General features: G+C 52.0%; 1 protein-coding gene across 2 annotated transcripts in view; it reads left to right on the top strand.

The window, feature by feature from the left end:
- Positions 1-22,240, top strand: part of flncb (filamin C, gamma b (actin binding protein 280)) — an 82,889-nt gene that overhangs the window by 19,948 nt on the left and 40,701 nt on the right. For both annotated transcript variants that reach the window (XM_072471238.1, XM_072471239.1), the window contains exons 7-20: positions 437-599; positions 5,241-5,441; positions 10,546-10,683; positions 11,250-11,376; positions 11,997-12,133; positions 12,438-12,631; positions 14,814-14,927; positions 15,319-15,462; positions 16,180-16,303; positions 17,035-17,195; positions 18,130-18,220; positions 18,816-18,985; positions 19,370-19,487; positions 20,595-20,857. In XM_072471238.1, coding sequence (XP_072327339.1) covers positions 437-599; positions 5,241-5,441; positions 10,546-10,683; positions 11,250-11,376; positions 11,997-12,133; positions 12,438-12,631; positions 14,814-14,927; positions 15,319-15,462; positions 16,180-16,303; positions 17,035-17,195; positions 18,130-18,220; positions 18,816-18,985; positions 19,370-19,487; positions 20,595-20,857 — 2,145 coding nt within the window. The remainder of the gene's footprint in view (positions 1-436; positions 600-5,240; positions 5,442-10,545; positions 10,684-11,249; positions 11,377-11,996; positions 12,134-12,437; positions 12,632-14,813; positions 14,928-15,318; positions 15,463-16,179; positions 16,304-17,034; positions 17,196-18,129; positions 18,221-18,815; positions 18,986-19,369; positions 19,488-20,594; positions 20,858-22,240) is intronic.

The following is a 22,240-nucleotide window of genomic DNA, read 5'->3' as shown; positions in this document are numbered from 1 at the left end:
CCAGTTCAGTCTTGAAAGTTTTAGCATATACAGCTTTGTGGGGGAAGAGTGTTCCAAGTTTTCACTATCCTTTATGTGAAGAAGTGCTTCCTGACACCAACGCTGCACTGCTTAGCTCCAGTTTGTTCTGGACCCTCGTATCAAAAGGAATAGTTTCTCCCTTTCTCAGTAGGACACACACTCTCATTTATCATAAACATCTCCATTAGATTGCCTGCTAATCTTTTAAATTCAAGGGACTACAAGTTTAGTCTATGCAACCAATGTTCGGAATTGTAATTTTTAGGCCACATCTCCTGACTCCTCCATAGAAATGGCGCAATTAGCCTTGGCAACGATTTCCAGCGGTTTTTGCTGAAGTTCTGGAAGGAGATCACGGAATCGCAGCAAACCATGTCCTCTGTCACTAATTCCCGGTCCGTGTGATTGTTTCTAGGTAACGGTGCTCTTTGCTGGGCAGCAGATTGACAAAAGCCCTTTCAATGTTCACATTGGTATGGCACTGGGTGATGCCAATAAGGTGACTGCCCGAGGACCGGGCCTGGAATTGAATGGGAATGTGGCCAACAAGCCAACATACTTCGACATTTACACTGCAGGTAAGGAGCACTGAAGTAACACCACTGTTCACCTGCATTTCCACAAGTACCAAATACTGCTCTGGAAGTGGGTAGTTTGGGGGGGGGGGGGTGTTAGTAACTTGATTTTTAATGGAGAGTGAAGTTGTGGTCTGGTTTGGAGAACGTGTCTGTGACTAGAATGTTGCCGAGTTTCTTGGTAATGTGACTTTAAAATTAAAGTGGAAATTGAGATCTTTTTTTTAGATTTAAAATTGGGATAAATGTCATTATTCAGACAATCATAGAATGCAGCATATTTGGTCTGTAATGTCAGTGCTGACTCTTTTGAAAAGATCTGTTCAGTTTAGTCTCGCTTCCTAACTTTTTCCCTCTAATCGTACAAAATAGTCATCTTCAAGTGCGTGTCCAGTTGTGAAAGTTCCAATGAAATTTGGTTCCCCATTTGGAGTTTGTGTGATCCAGATCATCATAACCTCCTGGAGAAGAAATTTCCCCCTCTAGTTCTCTCTATCTTTTGACTACTGGCACACTTGCCAGAGGAAACAAAAAACCTCCATAATTTTGACAACCCAATTTGGTTCCTCCTTAAACTTCTCTGCTGTACTGAGAACAATCCCAGCTTCTTCAATCTCCCAGATAGCTGAACTCCTTCACCCTTGGTACCATCCTGGGAAACTGTTTCTGTACACTCCAGGGACTTGGCACATTTTCTAAAGTTGGGTGCTTAGTGTTTGTACACGATAGTTCAACTGAGACCTAACCAGTATGTGTTTTTAAAAAAAAAAGTTTAACATGACTTTCTTGTTTTTGTGTTCAATGTCTCTTATTTGGAAAGCAAAGTATCCCTATCTCGTATATCAGTTAGCTCTGCTACATTCAAAGATTTGTGCATATGTACATCAGATCCTGGGATGAGATGATATTGTCTCCCTATTCTCTCCCTGCACGTGAGAAATTGTACCTGCCCATTTCGCCAATCTGCCTACTTCCTCCTGAAATATGCTACTATAATGCTCATTGTATACTGTATTGCTAAATTTAGTAATTTGCAAAGTTTGAAATTGCACTCCCTATACCCACATCCAGGCCACATAGCTATAAAATAACATTAAAGCAATAGTACTAATATTGCTCCCCAGTGGGTCCTCACTTTGTATTTCTCACCAGGTAGGGGGAATCTATTCATCACTATTCCATGACTTCTAGTCCCTAGCCAATTTTGTATCCAAGTTGCCAATGTCAGTTTAACAGCACATGCTTTTTAAAAAAAAAAAATTTATTAAAGTTTTTAAACAGTTTTTCACCCTTACAAACAATAACCCCCCCCCCCCCCCCCCCCCGTAACAAAATAACAAGAAATCGCACACAGCAAGATACATACATGGTAAAATGATATGTTACATAGCTTTGTACACTGGCTCTCTCCCGCATGTGCCAGTTTCCCCAACCCTTCATGTTATCTCTTGCTCATCCACCGTCCCAGGCAATCTCCCATCCCCCCCCCCCCCCCCCCCCCCCAAACTAGGCTGACGCCGCCGCTGACCGACCCTCCTCTAACGCTCTGCGAGATAGTCTAGGAACGGTTGCCACCGCCTGCAGAACCCCCATGCAGATCCTCCCAAGGCAAACTCAATCCTCTCCAGCCTCACAAACCCTGCCATGTCGTTTATCCAGGCCTCCACGCTGGGGGCTTCGCCTCCTTCCACATTAGCAAGATCCTTCGCCGGGCTACTAGGGACACAAAGGCCAGAATGCCGGCCTCTTTCGCCTCCTGCACTCCCGGCTCGTCCACTACTCCAAATATTGCCAGCCCCCAGTTTGACTTGACCCGGACTTTCACCACCTGAGATATTGCTCCCGCCACTCCTCTCCAGAACCCCTCCAGTGCCGGGCACGACCAAAACACATGGACATGGTTCGCTGGGCTCCCCGAGCACCCCCAACACCCGTCCTCCACCCCAAAGAACCCACCCAACCCTGCCCCCGCCAAGTGCGCTCCGCAGAACACCCTAAACTGTATCAGGCTGAGCCCGGCACACGAGGAGGAGGAACCAACCCTACCCAGGGCATCAGCCCACAGACGCTCCTCAACCCCTCCTCCTCCCACCTACCCCCAAGCTCCCCCACCAGCGCTTCCCCCTCCTCTTTCATCTCCTGGTGTATTGCCGACACCTTGCCCTCCCCGACCCATACACCCGAGATCACCCTGTCTTGAATTTCTTGTGCCGGGAGCAACTGGAATTCCCTCACCTGTCGCCTTACAAACGCCCTTACCTGTCGCCTTACAAACGCCCTCACCTGCATATATCTAAAGGCATTTCCCGGGGGTAACTCTAACTTCTCCTCCAGTGCCCCCAGGCTCACAAACGTCCCGTCAATGAACAGGTCCCCCATTCTTCTAACCGACGCCAGCTCCGAAAACCCCCTGTCCATCCTTCCCGGGACAAACCGGTGGTTACCCCTGATCGGGGACCACACCGAGGCTCCCATTGCACCCCTGTGCCGTATCCACTGGCCCCCAGATCCTTAGCGTTGCCGCCACCACCACCGGGCTCGTGGTGTGCCCTGTCGGCGAGAGCGGCAGCGGTGCCGTCACCAACGCCCCCAAGCTCGTTCCTTTGCAGGACGTCATCTCCATCCTCTTCCATGCCTCCCCCTCTCCCTCCATCACCCACTTGCGGATCATCGCCACATTTGCTGCCCAGTAGTAGCTCCCTAGGTTTGGCAGCGCCAACCCTCCTCGGTCCCTACAGCGTTCCAGGAACCCTCTCCCTATCCTCGGTCTTATTCGCCCACACAAACCCCATAATACTCCTACCTACTCTTTTGAAAAAGCCCTTGGTGATCACGATGGGAAGGCACTGAAACACAAACAAAAACCTCTGCAGGACCACCACTCCGACCGACTGCACCCTACCCGCCAGCGAGAGCAGCAACATGTCCCATCCCTTGAAGTCCTCCTCCATCCGCTCCACCAACCTCATCAGATTCAGTTTATGTCGGGCCCCCCAACTCCCGGCCACCTGGATCCCCAGGCACCGAAAGCTCCCCTCTGCCCTCCCCAGCGGCAGAGCCCCCATCCCTCCTTCCTGGTCCCATGCCTGTAACACAAAGAGCTCACTCCTCCCCACACTGAGCCCACAGCCCGAAAACTCTCCTAGAGTCCGCACGACCTCCACCATCCCCTCCACCGGATCCGCCACGCACAGCAACAGGTCATCCGCACAAAGTGACACCCGATGCTCCTCTCCCCCTCGGACCACCCCCCTCCACCTACTAGACTCCCTTAATGACATGGCCAATGGTTCGATCGCCAATGCAAACAACAGGGTGGACAGGGGGCACCCCCGCCTCGTCCCTCGGTGCAGCCGAAAGTACTCCGACCTCCACCGGTTCGTCACGACACTCGCCACCGGGGCTCTGTAAAGGAGTTTAACCCAACTGATAAACCCTCCCCCGAACCCAAACCCACACAGCACCTCCCAGAGGTACTCCACTCTACTCGGTCAAAGGCCTTCTCCGCGTCCATAGCTGCCACCATCTCCGCTCCTCCCCCCTCCGATGACATCATTATCACGTTTAAGAGCCGCCGCACATTAGTGTTTAATTGCTTGCCCTTCACGAGTCCCGCCCGGTCCCCGTGGATCACCCCCGGGACACAGCTCTCGATCCTCGTGGCCAGCACTTTTGCCAGCAACTTACCATCCACATTGAGGAGCGAGATTGGCCCGCACGATTCACATTGCAGCGGGTCCCCGTTCCGCCCCAGGATCAAAGAAATTGTCGCCTCCGACATTGTTGGGGGCAGGGTCCCCCCCCTCTCCCGCCCCATTAAAGGTCCTCACTAGTAGCGGGGCCAACAGGTCTACGTACTTCCTGTAGAACTCCACCGGGAACCCGTCGGGTCCCGGGGCCTTCCCTGCCTGCATAGTCCCCAAACCCTTGCTCAGCTCCTCCAACCCAATTGGTGCCCCCAAACCAGCCACCTCCTGCTCTTCCACCCTCTGGAATCTGTGTGTCTAGGAATCGTCTCATCCCCTCTTCCCCCGCTGGGGGCTGGGATCTGTACAGCTTTTCATAGCAGGCCCTGAATACCTCGTTTATTTTCGCCGCACTCCGAACCATGGCTCCCCTTCCATCTTTGACTCTCCCTATTTCCAGTTAAAGGGCAATTTAGTGTGGCCAATCCACCTAACCTGCACATCTTTTGGGTTGTGGGGGTGAAACCCACGCAAAGACGGTGAGAACGTGCAAACTCCACACGGATAGTGACCCAGAGCCGGGATCGAACCTGGGAATTTGGCGCCGTGAGGCAGCAGGGCTAACTCACTGTGCCACCGTGCTGCCCTTGTGCTGCATTATCCTCATTCACACTTGAGGATTTATTCTTTTAGTCGGACGTTATTCTGAACTGGTGCCCCCTAAGCTTTGCCAAGTGTGAATTTATTTTGGTGTTTTGACAATGGTCGCTGGTAATTTTCCCTTTGGCTGCGGTTATCATTTTTAATCCTCTCCCCTTTGCGTCCTCCCAGTTGTCTTCAGATTTTTCAGATATGGTGGTTCCAGAATGAGTTCATAAACCACCTGTTGAAAGTGTTGATGGATCATTGATCTAACCACAGCCGTTAACCAATGCTGACCCCTGTCATTTATCTTCAGGTGCCGGATCAGGAGATGTCGGGGTGGTTATTGTTGATCCCCAGGGCCGGCGGGACATTGTGGAGGTGATCCTGGAGGATAAGGGTGACAATGTTATGCGCTGCACCTACAGGCCACTGCTCGAAGGCCCACACACCATTTACGTGACCTTTGCTGGGGCCATGATACCCAAGAGCCCTTTCACTGTCAACATTTCGGAAGGTGAGTCTCGCAGGCGGGCTGTTTCTGTGTGAAGCGGGCCTTCTCCTTCCCTTGAACCTTGTCCTCCTCATCCTGCTCCCTTGTGTGAGGAGCAAGCAACAGCTTGGTGGGAGGGTGTGGGTGGTTGCGTAATCGGAAGGAAGCTCTGAGAAGGGGGCGGGAAGGAAGCTGGAGTTCAGGATGTTGTGAGGAAGGGTGACGGGACGGGTGAGCTAGTGGGGACTTGGGAGGGGGAAATGGTCTTAGAAGGGGAGGACGCTTGAGTTTGGGGCGGCAGAGAAAGATGGTGCCTGAAGGGAGGGAGAAAGGGCTGTGACTCGGAAGGAGACTGCATTATTTGCTTCTGACAAATCTGAACTGTATGCCCCCCTGATTCTCCAAACGTGAATTTATTTTGTGTTTTTACATTGGTCTCTGGTAATTTTCCCTTTGGCTGAACTTACTAGTTGCAATCCTCTCCCTTTATTTGTTTGGAAGGGGCCAGGTCTCAAAGTGAGAAGATAAAGCGAGCAGTGAAAATGAGCTCATTGGGGGGTTGGTCTCTGGTAATTTTCCCTTTGGCTGAACTTACTAGTTGCAATCCTCTCCCTTTATTTGTTTGGAAGGGGCCAGGTCTCAAAGTGAGAAGATAAAGCGAGCAGTGAAAATGAGCTCATTGGGGGGGGGCGGGGGCAATGAGTTGGGGGAGACCAGGGCTGTCAATGACCGCTTGAACCTGAATTCTCTGTTTGCAATTTTGGTTACTGTCCCAAATGTGCAATGGTTATTTTTCTTTGGGGGAAAAGTTGATATTTAGAAAGTGGTAAATGATGTTTAAAAAGAGAAGAATCTGTCATTCTGACTTTCATTTAGCACCCTGAATGTCCCAAAGGTTTCTTTTTTTAACGTTCATGAAGTAATTTTGAACCATACAGCAGCCAAATGTGGTGATGATCAGGTAATCTATTTTTCTTTATTTGATTTGCGCCTCGCCGCCGGCGCCGCCACGGTCCTGCCTCGCCGCCGCCCCGCCTCGGTCCTGCCTCGCCGCCGCCCCGCCTCGGTCCTGCCTCGCCGCCGCCCCGCCTCGGTCCTGCCTCGCCGCCGCCCCGCCTCGGTCCTGCCTCGCCGCCGCCCCGCCTCGGTCCTGCCTCGCCGCCGCCCCGCCTCGGTCCTGCCTCGCCGCCGCCCCGCCTCGGTCCTGCCTCGCCGCCGGCGCCGCCTCGGTCCTGCCTCGCCGCCGCCCCGCCTCGGTCCTGCCTCGCCGCCGGCGCCGCCTCGGTCCTGCCTCGCCGCCGGCGCCGCCTCGGTCCTGCCTCGCCGCCGGCGCCGCCTCGGTCCTGCCTCGCCGCCGGCGCCGCCTCGGTCCTGCCTCGCCGCCGGCGCCGCCTCGGTCCTGCCTCGCCGCCGGCGCCGCCTCGGTCCTGCCTCGCCGCCGGCGCCGCCTCGGTCCTGCCTCGCCGCCGGCGCCGCCTCGGTCCTGCCTCGCCGCCGGCGCCGCCTCGGTCCTGCCTCGCCGCCGGCGCCGCCTCGGTCCTGCCTCGCCGCCGCCCCGCCTCGGTCCTGCCTCGCCGCCGGCGCCGCCTCGGTCCTGCCTCGCCGCCGGCGCTGCCTCGGTCCTGCCTCGCCGCCGGCGCCGCCTCGGTCCTGCCTCGCCGCCGGCGCCGCCTCGGTCCTGCCTCGCCGCCGGCGCCGCCTCGGTCCTGCCTCGCCGCCGGCGCCGCCTCGGTCCTGCCTCGCCGCCGGCGCCGCCTCGGTCCTGCCTCGCCGCCGGCGCCGCCTCGGTCCTGCCTCGCCGCCGGCGCCGCCTCGGTCCTGCCTCGCCGCCTCGGTCCTGCCTCGCCGCCGGCGCCGCCTCGGTCCTGCCTCGCCGCCGGCGCCGCCTCGGTCCTGCCTCGCCGCCGGCGCCGCCTCGGTCCTGCCTCGCCGCCGGCGCCGCCTCGGTCCTGCCTCGCCGCCGGCGCCGCCTCGGTCCTGCCTCGCCGCCGGCGCCGCCTCGGTCCTGCCTCGCCGCCGGCGCCGCCTCGGTCCTGCCTCGCCGCCGGCGCCGCCTCGGTCCTGCCTCGCCGCCGGCGCCGCCTCGGTCCTGCCTCGCCGCCGGCGCCGCCTCGGTCCTGCCTCGCCGCCGGCGCCGCCTCGGTCCTGCCTCGCCGCCGGCGCCGCCTCGGTCCTGCCTCGCCGCCGGCGCCGCCTCGGTCCCGCCTCGCCGCCGCCCCGCCTCGGTCCTGCCTCGCCGCCGCCCCGCCTCGGTCCTGCCTCGCCGCCGCCCCGCCTCGGTCCTGCCTCGCCGCCGGCGCCGCCTCGGTCCTGCCTCGCCGCCGCCCCGCCTCGGTCCTGCCTCGCCGCCGCCCCGCCTCGGTCCTGCCTCGCCGCCGGCGCCGCCTCGGTCCTGCCTCGCCGCCGGCGCCGCCTCGGTCCCGCCTCGCCGCCGGCGCCGCCTCGGTCCCGCCTCGCCGCCGGCGCCGCCTCGGTCCCGCCTCGCCGCCGGCGCCGCCTCGGTCCCGCCTCGCCGCCGGCGCCGCCTCGGTCCCGCCTCGCCGCCGGCGCCGCCTCGGTCCCGCCTCGCCGCCGGCGCCGCCTCGGTCCCGCCTCGCCGCCGGCGCCGCCTCGGTCCCGCCTCGCCGCCGGCGCCGCCTCGGTCCCGCCTCGCCGCCGGCGCCGCCTCGGTCCCGCCTCGCCGCCGGCGCCGCCTCGGTCCCGCCTCGCCGCCGGCGCCGCCTCGGTCCTGCCTCGCCGCCGGCGCCGCCTCGGTCCTGCCTCGCCGCCGGCGCCGCCTCGGTCCTGCCTCGCCGCCGGCGCCGCCTCGGTCCTGCCTCGCCGCCGGCGCCGCCTCGGTCCCGCCCCGCCGCCGGCGCCGCCTCGGTCCCGCCCCGCCGCCGGCGCCCCCGCCCTCAGTCCTGCTGGTCTGTGGCTTGGAGGGGAGCTTGCATGTGACGGTGTTCCCACGATTCAAACAATGCCCGTGTCCTGGATGGTAGAGGCTTTAGAAACTGCTGTCAGGAGCCTTGGCGAATTGCCGCAGTATATCTTGTATATATTACACACTGCGTCAGTGGTGGAGGGAGTGAACATTGAAGGTGGTGGTTAGGGTGTCAATCAAATGGGCTGCTTTGTCCAGGATGGTGTTGAGCTTCTTGACTGTTATTGGTGCTCACTCTGAGCAAGTGAACAGTATTCTGTCACACTCCTCACTTGTGCCTTGTTGATGGTGGACAGGTGTTTATGAGTTAGGAGTTTTGAGTCTGTGACCTACTGGCCTGCACGGTGGCACAGTGGTTAGCACTGATGCCTCACCACTCCAGGGACTCTCCTTGGGTGACTGTCTCCCCCATTGTCTGCATGGGTTTCCTCCGGGTGCTCCAGTTTTTCCCCCCCCCCCACAGTCCAAAGATGTGCAGGTTAGGTGGATTGGACATGTTCAATTGCCCTTTAAGTGTCCAAAATGTTAAGACGTTGGGTTAGATGGGGTTACTGGGCTAAAGGGATATGGTGGGGGCCTGACCCTAGGTGGAGTGTTCCCTTTCAGACTCAATGGACCGAATGGCCTCCTTCTCCACTGTAGTGATTCTTTTCTATTCCACTGTTGTAGCCACAATATTTATATAGCTGGTCCTGTTCAGTTCTATGGTAACTCCCAAGATCATGATGGTGGGGGACTCAGTGATGGCAGTACCATTGTAGAACTGTTTTTAGTGTTGGTTAAGAGAGCAGTGGTGTTTATAGTCTCCTATCAAAGGATAAACATGGCTGGTGTGATTAGTTAACGGAGATTTGACTGATACAGCTGTCAGTTTGAGATTGGGGCTTAGTGAGTCAGTGTATCTAGAGAAATATCTTCGGTTTGTTTCCTTTTATAGTATGAGGCAGGAGTTGGGATGGGAAGCCTGGGGATTGTAGCCTATTGAGAACACAATTCTCACATCAGCCAAATTCCTCCTGGAATGCAGGAAAGGACACATCTTCTTCAAGCACTCTTGTTACATCTCTCATTTCATCTTCTCTTTCTTATGATTTGTGCTCGACCAATCCCAGAAGCCCCCTCTCCGACCCAGGTTGCTGCTCCAGTTATGATTGTTCCTCAGTCTATCCGCACTCCGCCAGCGGACAAGGCAAAGAAAGCTCCACCCCCTCCTCCCAAACCCAAACGGCCACGTTAGTATTAGCCTGCGATTGAGTGTCTGCCTGTGCGCGTGGCTGAGTGAAGGCCACTGATTGTGCTCGTCTCTGACTGGGGGAAATTGGTTGTGCTTCTGTCTGAGCAAGGGGCACTACATGGGTCATTGCAGGCCCTGAAGGGGGGTGGGTGGGGGTGGCATTCATTGCCTCGGTATTGGCTTTATGGGTCTGTGCAGGCTCCGAGGTGGGGGAATGAGGGTCTTTCATTGACGCTGTCAATTTGTGCCGGCCCCTGAAGGGGGTTGTTTGGCTCCACATTGCTGGTCCTTACTAACCTTGAATGTGATTGGTCAGTAGCTTAAGAGCACTAATACAGAAACAGTGAATTCTGAGAGGGGCGTTTTGGCTGCCACCTTTTGCTGAAATGACTCTTGAGCTCCGACCGTGTTTTGTCCTGGGAGGAACCGTTTGTGATGCAGGTTTTTATGCATTCCATTTCCAGAATGGCTTTCTTTTTCTGTGTGTGTGTGTGTGTGTATTGTGGTCACCAATCTTTCACCAATTTCGTTAATTAGTGGAGGTGGGGCAGTTATGTGATTTTTAAAATCTCCAGCAATCCTTCCAAACCGAGTTGGTCATCGGTACAAGCTGCCCCTGATTGTGAAACCGGTTCAACATCTGTTTGTGGGGAATAGAGAGTTCGGCCTCTCGCTCTGGAGTCGGGGATCACCGGGAAGTGATCAGGAGCCCTCTCTGGAATAGATCCTGGGACTTGTGGTTCAGCCCCACACTGGGGGCGGAAGGCTCATTTGCTGAGCCTATGAGTCTTGCTTCCTTGATCCTTGTGTAACCAGAGTTTCTACTGTGACTGAATGGTGGGATCCCTTGACTCAGCATGGCTCAATCTAAGGCTACAGAAACGGAGTGTGGCAACCGACGGTGGGTAAGGCAGGAGGGGCTCTTACCCCGGTTTGTCGGCACTAACCTAAACCTTGTGTGTTTCTGGCAGCATGCAACCCAAATGCGTGTCGTGCCTCCGGGAGAGGTCTTCAACCTAAAGGAGTGCGAATGAAGGAGATGACCGACTTCAAAGTCTTCACCAAAGGAGCAGGAACGGGGGAACTGAAGGTCGTTATCAAAGGACCCAGTAAGTTGGGGAGTAGGGGTATGGGTGGGGTGGGGGATGGAACTGTGTTGTAATACTTGGGAGAGGGGGGGATGCAGTTTAGCCTGGCATAGGGCAGTGCCAGTTTGCTTCCTGGCATCTTCCTCAAACATATGTTTAATTTTCACTCTTACTGGAGCTTGGCAAAATTAATAGATAAACGATTGAAGTTGTTAAATTTATTTTGGAATCTTGTCACACCAGTGGAAAGATAGACCGTTACTGGACTGTCCCAGCAGGTGCACACACTACTGGTGTCCTCTGCTGCCTACCCTGTGGTTGGCCCAGGAATTATTTAGGTGGCAGCAATTGGTGCCACTCTCTCTACTACGAATGTGGTGACAAATACCAACTAACAGTAAGACCTTCAAAGAAAAGCTGTTAAATATTGGGGGGTGGGGGGTGCACTCCTCACGCTCTCCTTACTGCAGACACCAGGAATTCACTGACTGTCAATCGGGACACCTGAACGATATTCCTATTGATGAAACCAGAATAGATGAGAACGTCTCCGTAACACTCACTATCTGCCGATTATTCTTTTCCAGAGGGCACAGAGGAGCCTGTCAATGTTCGGGATGTTGGTGATGGTGTCTATGAATGTGAATATCACCCAATGCTTGGTGGCAAATACGTGGTGACCATCACGTGGGGAGGTTTTGCCATTCCGAGGAGGTGAGTCCTACCTGGTCAAACACTTGCAAAAATTTACTTTGTGGCATTGGAGCAATAATACTGAAATCACAAGAATGGACACTTGTGGCGGAACTTTGCTTCTCTGTAGCACAGTGAATGGAGCCTCAATCTCTCCAATCACAAGATTTCCAAATAATTTCTACACCAATCTGAGATTTGCAACAGATACCAATGCCTTTATTAGAAGGACCTGGCCCCCTCTGACGAGGCAGTGGGTCAGACTGTGGGAGCTTAAATCGATGTTTCACAAATACCAGGATTGTGTTCTTCATGAGGAATAGATTTTGGCCAGAACTTGCCTCTCTTTAGCAATAGTGTGATGGGATCTTTTACACCTAGTAGAGGGGTCAGTGGGTTTGCGATACAATGTCTCTGCTTAAAAAACCACCCCTCCAATAGTGCAGTAGTCCTTCACTGGGAGTGTCAACCTGACATCGGGGCTCTGGAATGGGACTTGAACATGTGACCTCTGACTCAGAGGAGAGCATGCATGATTAGTTTACAAGTGGTTTCTCTTTCTTTGCGAGGTAAGCTGAATGTAAAGCAATAGGCAATGTTGATTATTCGCTGGACTGACTTTTGACTCTTTGATTCCTCAGCCCATTCGAGGTGCAGGTTGGACCTGAGGCTGGTGCCCAGAAGGTGCGAGCCTGGGGACCAGGCCTCGAGACTGGCGTTGTGGGAAAGTCGGCTGATTTTGTAGTGGAAGCAATTGGGACTGAAGTTGGGACGCTGGGTAAGTATTGTGTCTGTTTGTTGCAGCTTCAGGAGCAGCAGAGAGGCCTCAACTCATCAGGCTGCACTGGTTCTGATCTAAATGCCAGGCCTTGTCTCTAACCTCTTATCTTTCTATTTAAACCCAGTACCCAATGGTACAAGGACAGTTTAACAGCAAGACTGGAACAAAATAGCAGTGCATCAAACGGATCTTTACGTCCCATCTAAGCCTGTGCTATACTTGCCCTGGGAGGGCTTGTATTTGACCAGTCTCTATATTCTTCTGTGTTTGTGAATGGTTTTGATTTTCTTGTTTTTTCCAGGTTTCTCTATTGAAGGCCCCTCTCAGGCTAAGATTGAATGTGATGATAAAGGGGATGGGTCATGTGATGTGCGATACTGGCCCATGGAGCCTGGTGATTACGCTGTACATGTGATCTGTGATGATGAGGATATTAAGGATAGTCCATACATGGCTCACATCCTCCCTGCAAACAATGAATGCTTCCCAGAGAAGGTGCGTGAGGGACCATGTGTGTGTGGTGTGGGGGTCTGTGTGGGGTAAGGGTGTGCACAAAACTCTGGGGTCAGTGCTGGGTCTCTGGGATTAGTCCTGGGTCTGCTCTTGGTTATAAAGATTTTAGAATTGGACACTGGGGATATCTTTCCAAATTTGCTGCCAACAAGTAACGAAACAGTGAGGAGGAGAGTGAAAGATTTCAGGAGGTTAGATAGGTTGGCAGAAAGGGCAAACCGATGGTAAATGCAGTTAAATGTGGAGGAATGTGCAGTCGGGGAATTAACTCGCAAGCGGTCACTGAGATTGAGGCGAGATTAGGAGTTATGTTTTGCACAGACGATTGTTGGAGCGCAGAGTGACAGGCCACATGGTGTTTATGACAAAGACCATTGCATTTTGTTTCCAAGGGAAATTGAATAAGTGAAGCAGAGGAAGCTGCAGAGCTGTGGTGGGGGTGCAAGGCAGTGGGAGTAGTTTTGGATTGTGCCACTAGAGAGCAGGCAGAAAGGTCAGAATGATCTCCTCCTCCTGTATGGTAACAGTTCTGTCTACAATCTTGAGTTACAAACACTGCTTTTTAGAGTAAATTGGGTTCTTTAAAGTCACACTGGCAGGACAGACCCAGCAAAGGTGGTGGCACCGTGGTATACAATTGGGAAGCAGTAGCCTGGGAGTTGACTGACTCATGGCATCAAGTCAAACACTGGCAATGAAACCTCCTGCGCCCTCCCACAAATCGGCGTCCCCTCCATGTTCAATCCTACTTGGAGGCAACACGCGAGAGTAGTAAGGGCACAGGATGTACTTTGGGTGGGAGACTTCAATGTCCCATCAGCACAAGTAGCTCAGTAGCACCACAAATGACCAGAGCTGGCTGAATCCTGAAGGACATAGCTGCTGCACTGCACTTACGGTTGGTGGTGAGGGAACCAAATTTAGGAAAGAACCTTCTAGACTTTGGCCTCCCCAATCTATCTGTCAAACATGCATCTGTCCATAAAAAGCATTGGTAGGAGTGGCCACCGCATAGTCCTAGTGAAGACCAAATTCCCTCTTTGCATTGAGCGTAACCTCCATGTTATGTGACGCCACCATAGTGCTAAATAGGACAGATTCAGCAAAGATCTATCTAGCAGCTTAAAATGGGCATCCTTGTGTTTTGGGCCAGCAACAACAGAGTTGTGTTCAACCATAATCTGTAACCTCGAGGTCTGGCATATCCCTCACTCAACCATTCCCATAAATCCAGGGGATCCACCCAGAGGTTCAATGAAGAGTGAAAACCAAAACAAATTAGGTGTCCCAACTGGTGAAATTGCAACACAAGACTACTTGCATGAGAAAGACCAAGTCCGATCAAAAAGACAGCCTGGCGTAATCTCAGGGTAGTCCACAAATGCGGTAGCACAGTGGTCAGCACTGTCGCTTCCCAGCGCCAGGGTCCCAGGTTCGATTCCTGGCTTGGGCCACTGTCTGTGCGGAGTCTGCACGTTCTCCCTGTGTCTGCGTGGGTTACCTCCGGTTTCCTCCCACAGTCCAAAGACGTGCAGGTTAGGTAATTTTGACATTCTGAATTCTCCCTCCGTGTACCCGAACAGGTGCCGGAATGTGGCGACTAGGGGCTTTTCACGGTGGCTTCAGTGCAGCGTTAATGTAAGCCTACTTGTGACAATAAAGATTATTATTATAAATGCTGGCCTGCCAGTGATGCCCTCATCACCTGAAAGAAGAAAAATAAATCCACCCTAGAGAGTAGATGGGACCTCGGTTTAATGTCTCAACAGTGCAGTACTCCCTTGGCACTGCTTCTTCAACAGTGCAGTGCTCTTTCAGTACAGGCCTGAATTGTCAGATTATGCGCTACATGCAATAGCTCACGCAGGTGGCTCTCTGCCACCTTGGGCAATTGGGATGAGCAGTAAATGCCAGCGATCTGTTCCATCCGGTGATTGAATTTGAAGGCAAGGTCATGGGAATTGAGGTGTAAATTGAAGAGATTTTGGTTTCTTCAAATACTTCAGAAGCAAAGACACTACTTGAGAATTAAACACCCGGTCTATGCAATGCTGGCCCAATCCAGTCCCTGTTTGCTTCTACCTGCTGCCTTTTACTGGGTGAGTTAATGAGGTCATGACTTGGTGTGTTGTCTCATTAAATATTCTTGTGGTTTTTTTTTTAGGTAAAAGCTTTTGGCCCCGGTCTGGAACAGACTGGCTGCATCGTAAACAAACCAGCAGAGTTCACCATTGATGCTCGGGCTGCAGGCAAGGGCGAACTCAAAATCTATGCACAGGTAATGCTTGAAAGCTGTGACCAACGGCATTGCTGTTTTGGGGCTTGTACGTAACTGGCTCGATGATGTTGTGGCAGGTACCTGTCACTGTATCAAATTGCTGATTCATCAGATAGGTGGCAGGGGGGGCAGCTCTGTCGGGATCCAGTTCTCGCTTTGCTTGGACCGCTATCCACTGAAAACTCTTTGCAGGATAACTGGAGGAGGTTGGGAGAGAGAGTCAGCACCTTCAGGGGAAAGACGGAGAATTTTATCCACTCAAATATTAAACAAACTGTTAATTTGGAGGTGGGGCATCTGGCGTAGATTGGAGATTACCTGTTTCTGCTAAACCCTAATTGTTTTCTCTCTCTTTCTCTTTTTTTACATTTCCTGTCCCCCGCCCTAACAGGATGCAGAAGGTGTTCCCATTGATATCCAGATCAAAGACAACCGAGACAATACGTTTTTGTGTGTGTATGTGCCTCGGAAGCCCATCAAACACACCATCATCATCAGTTGGGGTGGTGTCAACATCCCAAACAGTCCTTTCCGGGTAAGAGAGGAGGATGTGTATCATAGTTAATCAAAGAATTTACAGTGCAGAAGGAAGCCATTCGGCCCATCGAGTCTGCACCGGCACTTGGAAAGAGCACCCTACTTAAGCCCACACCTCCACCCTATCCCTGTAACCCAGTAACTGTAACCCAGTAACACCACCTAACCTTTTTTGGATAAGGGCAATATAGCATGGCCAATCCAACTAACCTGCACATCTTTGGTCTGTGGTAGGAAACTCACGCAGACACTGGGAGAACATGCAGATTCTGCACAGTCAGTGACCCAAGCCGGGAATCGAACCTGGGACCCTGGAGCTGTGAAGCATCAGTGCTAACTACAGTGCTCCGTGCTGCTCAATTAGCCGGACATGGAGTTAGACCGGTGTGAGGAGCTAGAAACAAATAAACTCCATAACTGACCTGGTCACCAAGTAGAGAGATGGGGGATTGATGAATCAGGGCAATGTAGATGGGTGGGTATGGGTGCTGAAAGGAGGGAGGGGGCATTGTGGTGAATTCCATAAAATCGGGTTAATTTCATGTTCAAATTAATCTCCCATTCTGCGGCACAATGTAACAATTTGGAACTGATTGTCACACTTTGCATGTTGTATGTGAATGCTGTATCTCTCATTTACTGGGTCATTGCACCTCATTGTTACTCCCCCTGAATTGACCATATCCTAACTCGTCTGTACATCCATGTGCTGCAGGTGTCTGTGGGAGAAGGCTGTCATCCACAGAAAGTCAAGGTGTACGGACCAGGAGTGGAGAAGACTGGACTCAAGGCTAATGAACCCACATATTTCACAGTGGACTGCAGTGAGGCGGGACAGGGTGAGTCATGAACAAACCCTTCTTCATGGTGCAGGCTGTTTAATTCCTGTTTGTATATAAAAAGGCGAGGAGGATAAAACCTGGAAATACTGGCTGGTCAGCCTCATCAATGGCGGGAGCCCAGAGACGGTCATGGACCAAAATAATTGACATTTGGAAAAATGTTGGCTAATAAATGAAGGTCATTGTGGGAATGCTAAAAGGTAAATTTGAGTTTGGAAATTTGAGCTATTTTCATGGACCAGAGAGAGTTGTTGAAGGTAACATGATGGTTGTTGTGTATATGGATTGCATAGATAGTTGACGAAGTACCACATAATAGGTTTGTTAGCAAAATTGTCAACTATAATAAGGGAAACTGAGCACCTTTTATAATTGGCTAAGAAAGAGAAAGGAGTGTTGGGGGATGGGGATGATGGGAGGGGGGGGGGGGGGGGGGGAAGGAGGAGAAGGGTGAAGGGTGATGGGAGTGTCTGGGGGGGGTATGCGTGGTGTTGTGGTCTCGGTGCTAAGGAGGCATAAAGTTCCTGACAGAATCTGGGAGTTGAGAGATGACAAATATGAAGACAACAGAGTGGGTGGGTGCATGCTCCATGCCAGACTGAACTGTTCGCTCCTGCTGGGTGTGACACCGGCTGTCTTTCTGAGCGGTTTCCTCCATCACTTCTTCAACTTGAGCACTGGGATTCTTCTTTTCTTGGTCTCAAATTTGTTCTCCTCTTTTGATAAAGGTGATGTGAGCATTGGCATTAAGTGTGCCCCGGGAGTGGTGGGACCTGCTGAGGCTGACATCGATTTTGACATCATTAAGAATGACAACGACACTTTCACAGTGAAGTACACTCCTCCAGGACCAGGGCGCTATACCATCATGGTGCTGTTTGCTGACCAGGTATAACAAACACGGTCTTCTCCGTGTTATTCTTTATCCGGCTTCTATTCCGACAGCTGCAAGTGGTATTGCAAAGGACAGCAAAGACTGCGCATTCTCTCCAATGCCGGAGGCATCTATAGGAACATTGAGGCCATTCAGCCCCTCCATTAGATCCTTCTGGATTGCACCGTTGCTTCATATCCCATACTACCCTCACTCAAAGCTGAACAACTCTAACCTAACTTAAACCCTTTTGTAATTCAGCCCTCTTGACATAAAGGCTAACTTTCCATTAGGTTTTTTGGTAATGAGAAGGTTTAGTCAACTCTGAAGAGCTGGTGTTGGTTGCACCAGATCTCTGGCTTCAGGAGCACAAGGTCAAACTGGTCTGGTGCTTGTGAGGACTCTTGAGTTGGTTTAATTCTGTATCTGGTATCGGCCAGCGCTCCGTGGACGTGGGTTCAAGTCTTGTTCTAGAGATGTGAACATTTCACCAGGCCAACACTTGGCGGTGCAGGTACTGCTGCACTCTGAGGTGCAGCTTTTCCGACTACCTGTTCTGCTTGTCCAGACTATTGGAAGAAGAGTAGGGAGTTGTCCCTGAATAAATACCACTAGGAACATGTTAATTGCTCATTCACCTCATTGATGCTTTTAGAATATTGCTGTTCACAAAACAGTTGTCAACATTTTCCATCACAAGTCACTGAATTTTGAGTAACCCACTGTCTAAGCACTTTTCCATCACTTATTGGAGGAAGGCTAGTTGGTGGGGGTGGTGAAATTCGGAAGTCCAGTGTCTCAATCAATTCCGTGAAACTCATGGGCTCTAGTACTAGTTTAAAGATGGCTGTGGCAATGCAACTAGTTGGCTGGTTTTGCACCCCCCGCCAACATACTGACCTCTGCCCCCATCTCGTTCTAAGACTTTTCTGTCCAATTTATCCTGCAGGAAATTCCCATCAGTCCGTTCCGTATTAAGGTGGAGCCGTCGCACGATGCAGGCAAGGTCAAGGCCGAAGGTCCCGGGCTGAGTCGAACTGGTGAGGAGAAGCTGGCTGATTGTGCGAGCGCCTGTAGTTAGACTGACTAAGGGTCACCAACTCTTGCAGGACGGCCTGGGAGTCTCCAGAATTAAAATTACTCTTGTGGACCGCGAAGCAAGCGACCACCAGGAACCGTATTCATTGGGACTTTAAATAAAATGTTTTTTTTTTTTTTTTTTGCTTTTATTCAGGATAAACGGGGGTGGTGGGGGGAGGTGCTAAAGGCTGCTTGATCATTTGGAGGTGGGAGGTTGTGATGAAACCTCCAGGAATAAGTAACTGGGTTTTGGATTAGAGGGGTTAGCAAATATTAAACCGGGCCAATCTGACAACAGCCTTGCACTTCCAGTAGGTATTGGATCAGTGGGAGACTTAAATTGCAGAAAATCAGATTTCCCCCACCCCCGCACAACAGTCCATGACCACTGAACCAACAGTAGTGTGGATAGAAGGTGCTGCGAGAGGTTAAAACTCCACTGGTACAAACGGACTGTCAGTAACTGGGTGACATACTGACCTCTCATGGTGTGGGCTGGGAACAGGATACCAGGCACTCCTTGTGCTGTGAGCTGGCTGTGTGTGTTTCTTACAGGTGTCGAAGTTGGGAAACCCACTCACTTCACCGTCTACACTAAAGGAGCAGGCAAGGCCATACTGGATGTGCAGTTCAGTGGAGTTGCAAAGGGAGAGGCGGTCCGTGACTTTGAAATCATCGATAATCACGACTACTCGTACACTGTGAAATACACTGCTGTGCAGCAGGTAGGAGTGCGTGGGGGGGCAGGGTTAAGGCCAGTGCCAGGGTTTGGGGGCTTTATACCCAGGGGGCAGTGCCAGGGTAGGGGGGTTGCAGCCAGGGGGAAGCAGTGCTGCCTTTAGTGTGGGTTTATACTGGGGCGGTGTGCAATGCTGGGGTTTGTGGGGTGGGGTGGGGGTGGGGGGTTTGTACCAGGGGGCAGTTGTAGGATTGTACCTTGGGAGGGCAAGGGCAGTGCTGGAGATGGGGTAGTTGGGTGGGTGGGGGTCTGTGCTGGGGTTTGGGAGATTGTATCTAAGTTTGGCAGTCTAGATTACACTGGATGCAACCCTTAATGTACTCTGTTGGTATGATGTTTCTCTAACCAATGGTCTGTGGTCTTGTTGCAGGGTAACCTGCTGGTGACGGTGACCTATGGGGGCGACCAGGTGCCGAAGAGCCCGTTCACCGTGAGTGTGGCTCCGCCACTCGATCTGAACAAGGTTAAAGTTCAGGGACTGAACAACAGTAAGATCATTAAATCCTTTGTAAATTATTTCAGCTGTCAAATTCTGAAACCCTTGTTTGTACATTGGCCTGGGGAATTGAGCATCTTGTGGCTCCTTGGGAACCTCGACTGACCCCTCGCAATGTATCGCTGCTTACCTCTCCCCACTGGGGTCAGTCTTTGTTTTCCCCCTTGTACAATCTGCTGCAGATTACTGTGATGGTCATGTCACTCTCTCTTTAGTGGTGTTCAGGACCATGCTGGGAGTCTGTTGTGATGTGGATGACCTGATTGTTCCTTGTGATACCTTTTAGGATGGGAGTGAGGGTGAGGATTGTCTGCCACAATGAGTGGTTAGTTCAACATTCATGTGCGGAGGCTTGGAGGCAATGAGAGTAATATACTAAATCCACAGGCAGATACTTGCTTTGTATAACTGCAGTTACATTTGTATAACATTCAGTTACCCCCCGCCTCTGAGTGGGGAATGAGTGTGGTGGATCCCCCTGATCACTTCCTGCTTTGACCTGTTTACTGTTTGGCTCCAATGTTGCAGCAGCACCTGTCTCTGCTCCTACCGTGGCTCATGGGCTTCTGAAACCCTCACCCCTGCTTTGTTACCTCTTTACTTCCTTTTCCAATGCTCTCCTGGCTGCATGTCCACTTCCCAAATGCTGCTAATATCCTAACTTGCACCATGTCCTATTCATCCATCACCTCTGTGCTCGCTGGCATTCACTGATTACTGATCATACAATATCTCTTTTAAAATTCTCATCCATGTTTCAAATTTCTCCATGACCTTGTAGTTCCTCCAGCCCTACAACTCTTGGAGATATCTGCTTTCCTCCAATTCTAACTTCTTAGAACTTGCTCTACCATGTTGGCCACGCTTCCAGCTTCCTATGGCCTAAACTCTGGCGTTCCCTTGCTGAACTAGTGTCCACACTTCTTTTTTTTTCCTTTTTAAGATGTTCCTTCAAACATACCTCTTTGACTGAGCTTTTGATTATTTATCATATTTTTGTGGTTCAATGTCAAATGTCGTCTGATGCTGCACCTGTAAAATGCCTTGGGATAATTTCATGTTAATGACGCTGTTTTTAATAAAGTTGTTTCTCTTGCAGAGGTTGATGTCGGGAAGGATCAGGAATTCAGTATTAACACTCGAGGTGCAGGAGGTCAAGGAAAGGTTGATGTGAAAATTACCTCTCCGTCCCGCCGTCCTATCCCATGCAAGGTGGAGATTGATTCCACCAGTGACATTCACTCAGTGAAGTACATGCCGCCCGAGGAGGGGCCATACAAAGTGGACATCAGCTACGATGGGCACCCAGTATCTGGAAGCCCCTTCACAGTGGAAGGGGTCATGCCCCCTGACCCCACCAAGGTGAGCAAAGATTGAAAACTGCCAGGTGTGAACACGACAGCGAGAGGATTTGGATCAATCTCTTGCATGTGGTGGAACTCTAACCAATTGCATCACACAAGGCCCTTCACCACTGGCATTGGAGGGCTCTTATGGCCAAGAGGAAGAGAGCTTGAGTGGCTTCCTCTACTTCCTGGTGAGAATCCCTCCTTTCATCAGCAACACACACCTCCAACTGAGGTTATTGGGGGATACCAGGCAAACCTTTTATTATTGCACCTTAAGTGGATCCCAGCTCACTTACTTTCCAACTCTCCTTAAAACTTATGGATAATAATTTTGTGTTGACTGCAATCTGGATTTCAGTAAATTGACGATGGGCACTTCACAATCACTTATCCATCAACAATTTGCCCCCCTCCAACATCCAGCTGAACTGGTCTCAGCCACTCTTTCCTGATCGTTTAAATTTTCCCATCACTTTCTGTGAAAACGTGGGACCTGTGGTTCAATGGAAAGCGCACTCTCTTGGTTAGACAGTCATGGGATTCAAAATCCATTCCAGAGACTGGAGCACGTAATCCAGCCCAACACTCACCAGTGCTGAGGGGATGCCTTGCTGTCTTGGGGGGGGGGGGGGGGGTGGGGGGGGCTGCTTTGCTCTCTGGCATTGGGGGGGGTGGTGGGGGGTGGACAGTGCTGCGCTATATGTTAAACTGATTCCTACCTGCCCCCTCAGGTGGTCGAAAAAGATTCAATTTCACCATTTTGAAGACTAGCAGGAAATTTTGCCTGGCCAATATTCATCTTTCAGCCACCTTCACTAAAACTGTGTATTTGGTCATTACATGGCTGTTTGGTGGACATTATCATAGAATTTACAGTGCAGAAGGAGGCCATTCTGCACCGGCCCTTGGAAAGAGCACCCTACTTGAGCCCACACCTCCACCTTATCCCTGTAACCCAGTAACCCCACCTAAGCTTTTTGGACACTATATGGGCAATTTAGCATGGCCAATTCACCTAACCTGCACATCTTTCGACTGTGGGAGGAAATCTGAGCACCCGGAGGAAACCGACGCAGACACTGGGACAACATGCAGATGCCGCACAGACGGTGACCGTAGCGGGAATCGCTCCTGGGACCCTGGCGCTGTGAAGTAACCGTGTTAACCATTGTACTACTGTGGGGAAATTGGCTGCTGGTGTTTCATATAACAACAGTAATTTCAAAAGGATTTTGTTGGCTGTAAAGGATTTTGGTACATCCTGAGGTTGCGACTGCTTTCTTCCTATAGTTTTAAAATAAGTGGCTACTGAGATAATAGGTGCATTTGTTTTAAGTATGTGAATCTCAAATTGTTGCTATGCAGGTGCAGCAAGTGGTTTGGAAAGCAACTGGAA

The sequence above is a fragment of the Scyliorhinus torazame genome, chromosome 13 (genome assembly GCF_047496885.1).
Source record: "Scyliorhinus torazame isolate Kashiwa2021f chromosome 13, sScyTor2.1, whole genome shotgun sequence".
In the NCBI taxonomy this organism is placed as follows: domain Eukaryota; kingdom Metazoa; phylum Chordata; class Chondrichthyes; order Carcharhiniformes; family Scyliorhinidae; genus Scyliorhinus; species Scyliorhinus torazame.
The sequence above is the reverse complement of the archived record's forward strand: the minus strand, read 5'-3'. Positions and strand labels throughout refer to the sequence as shown.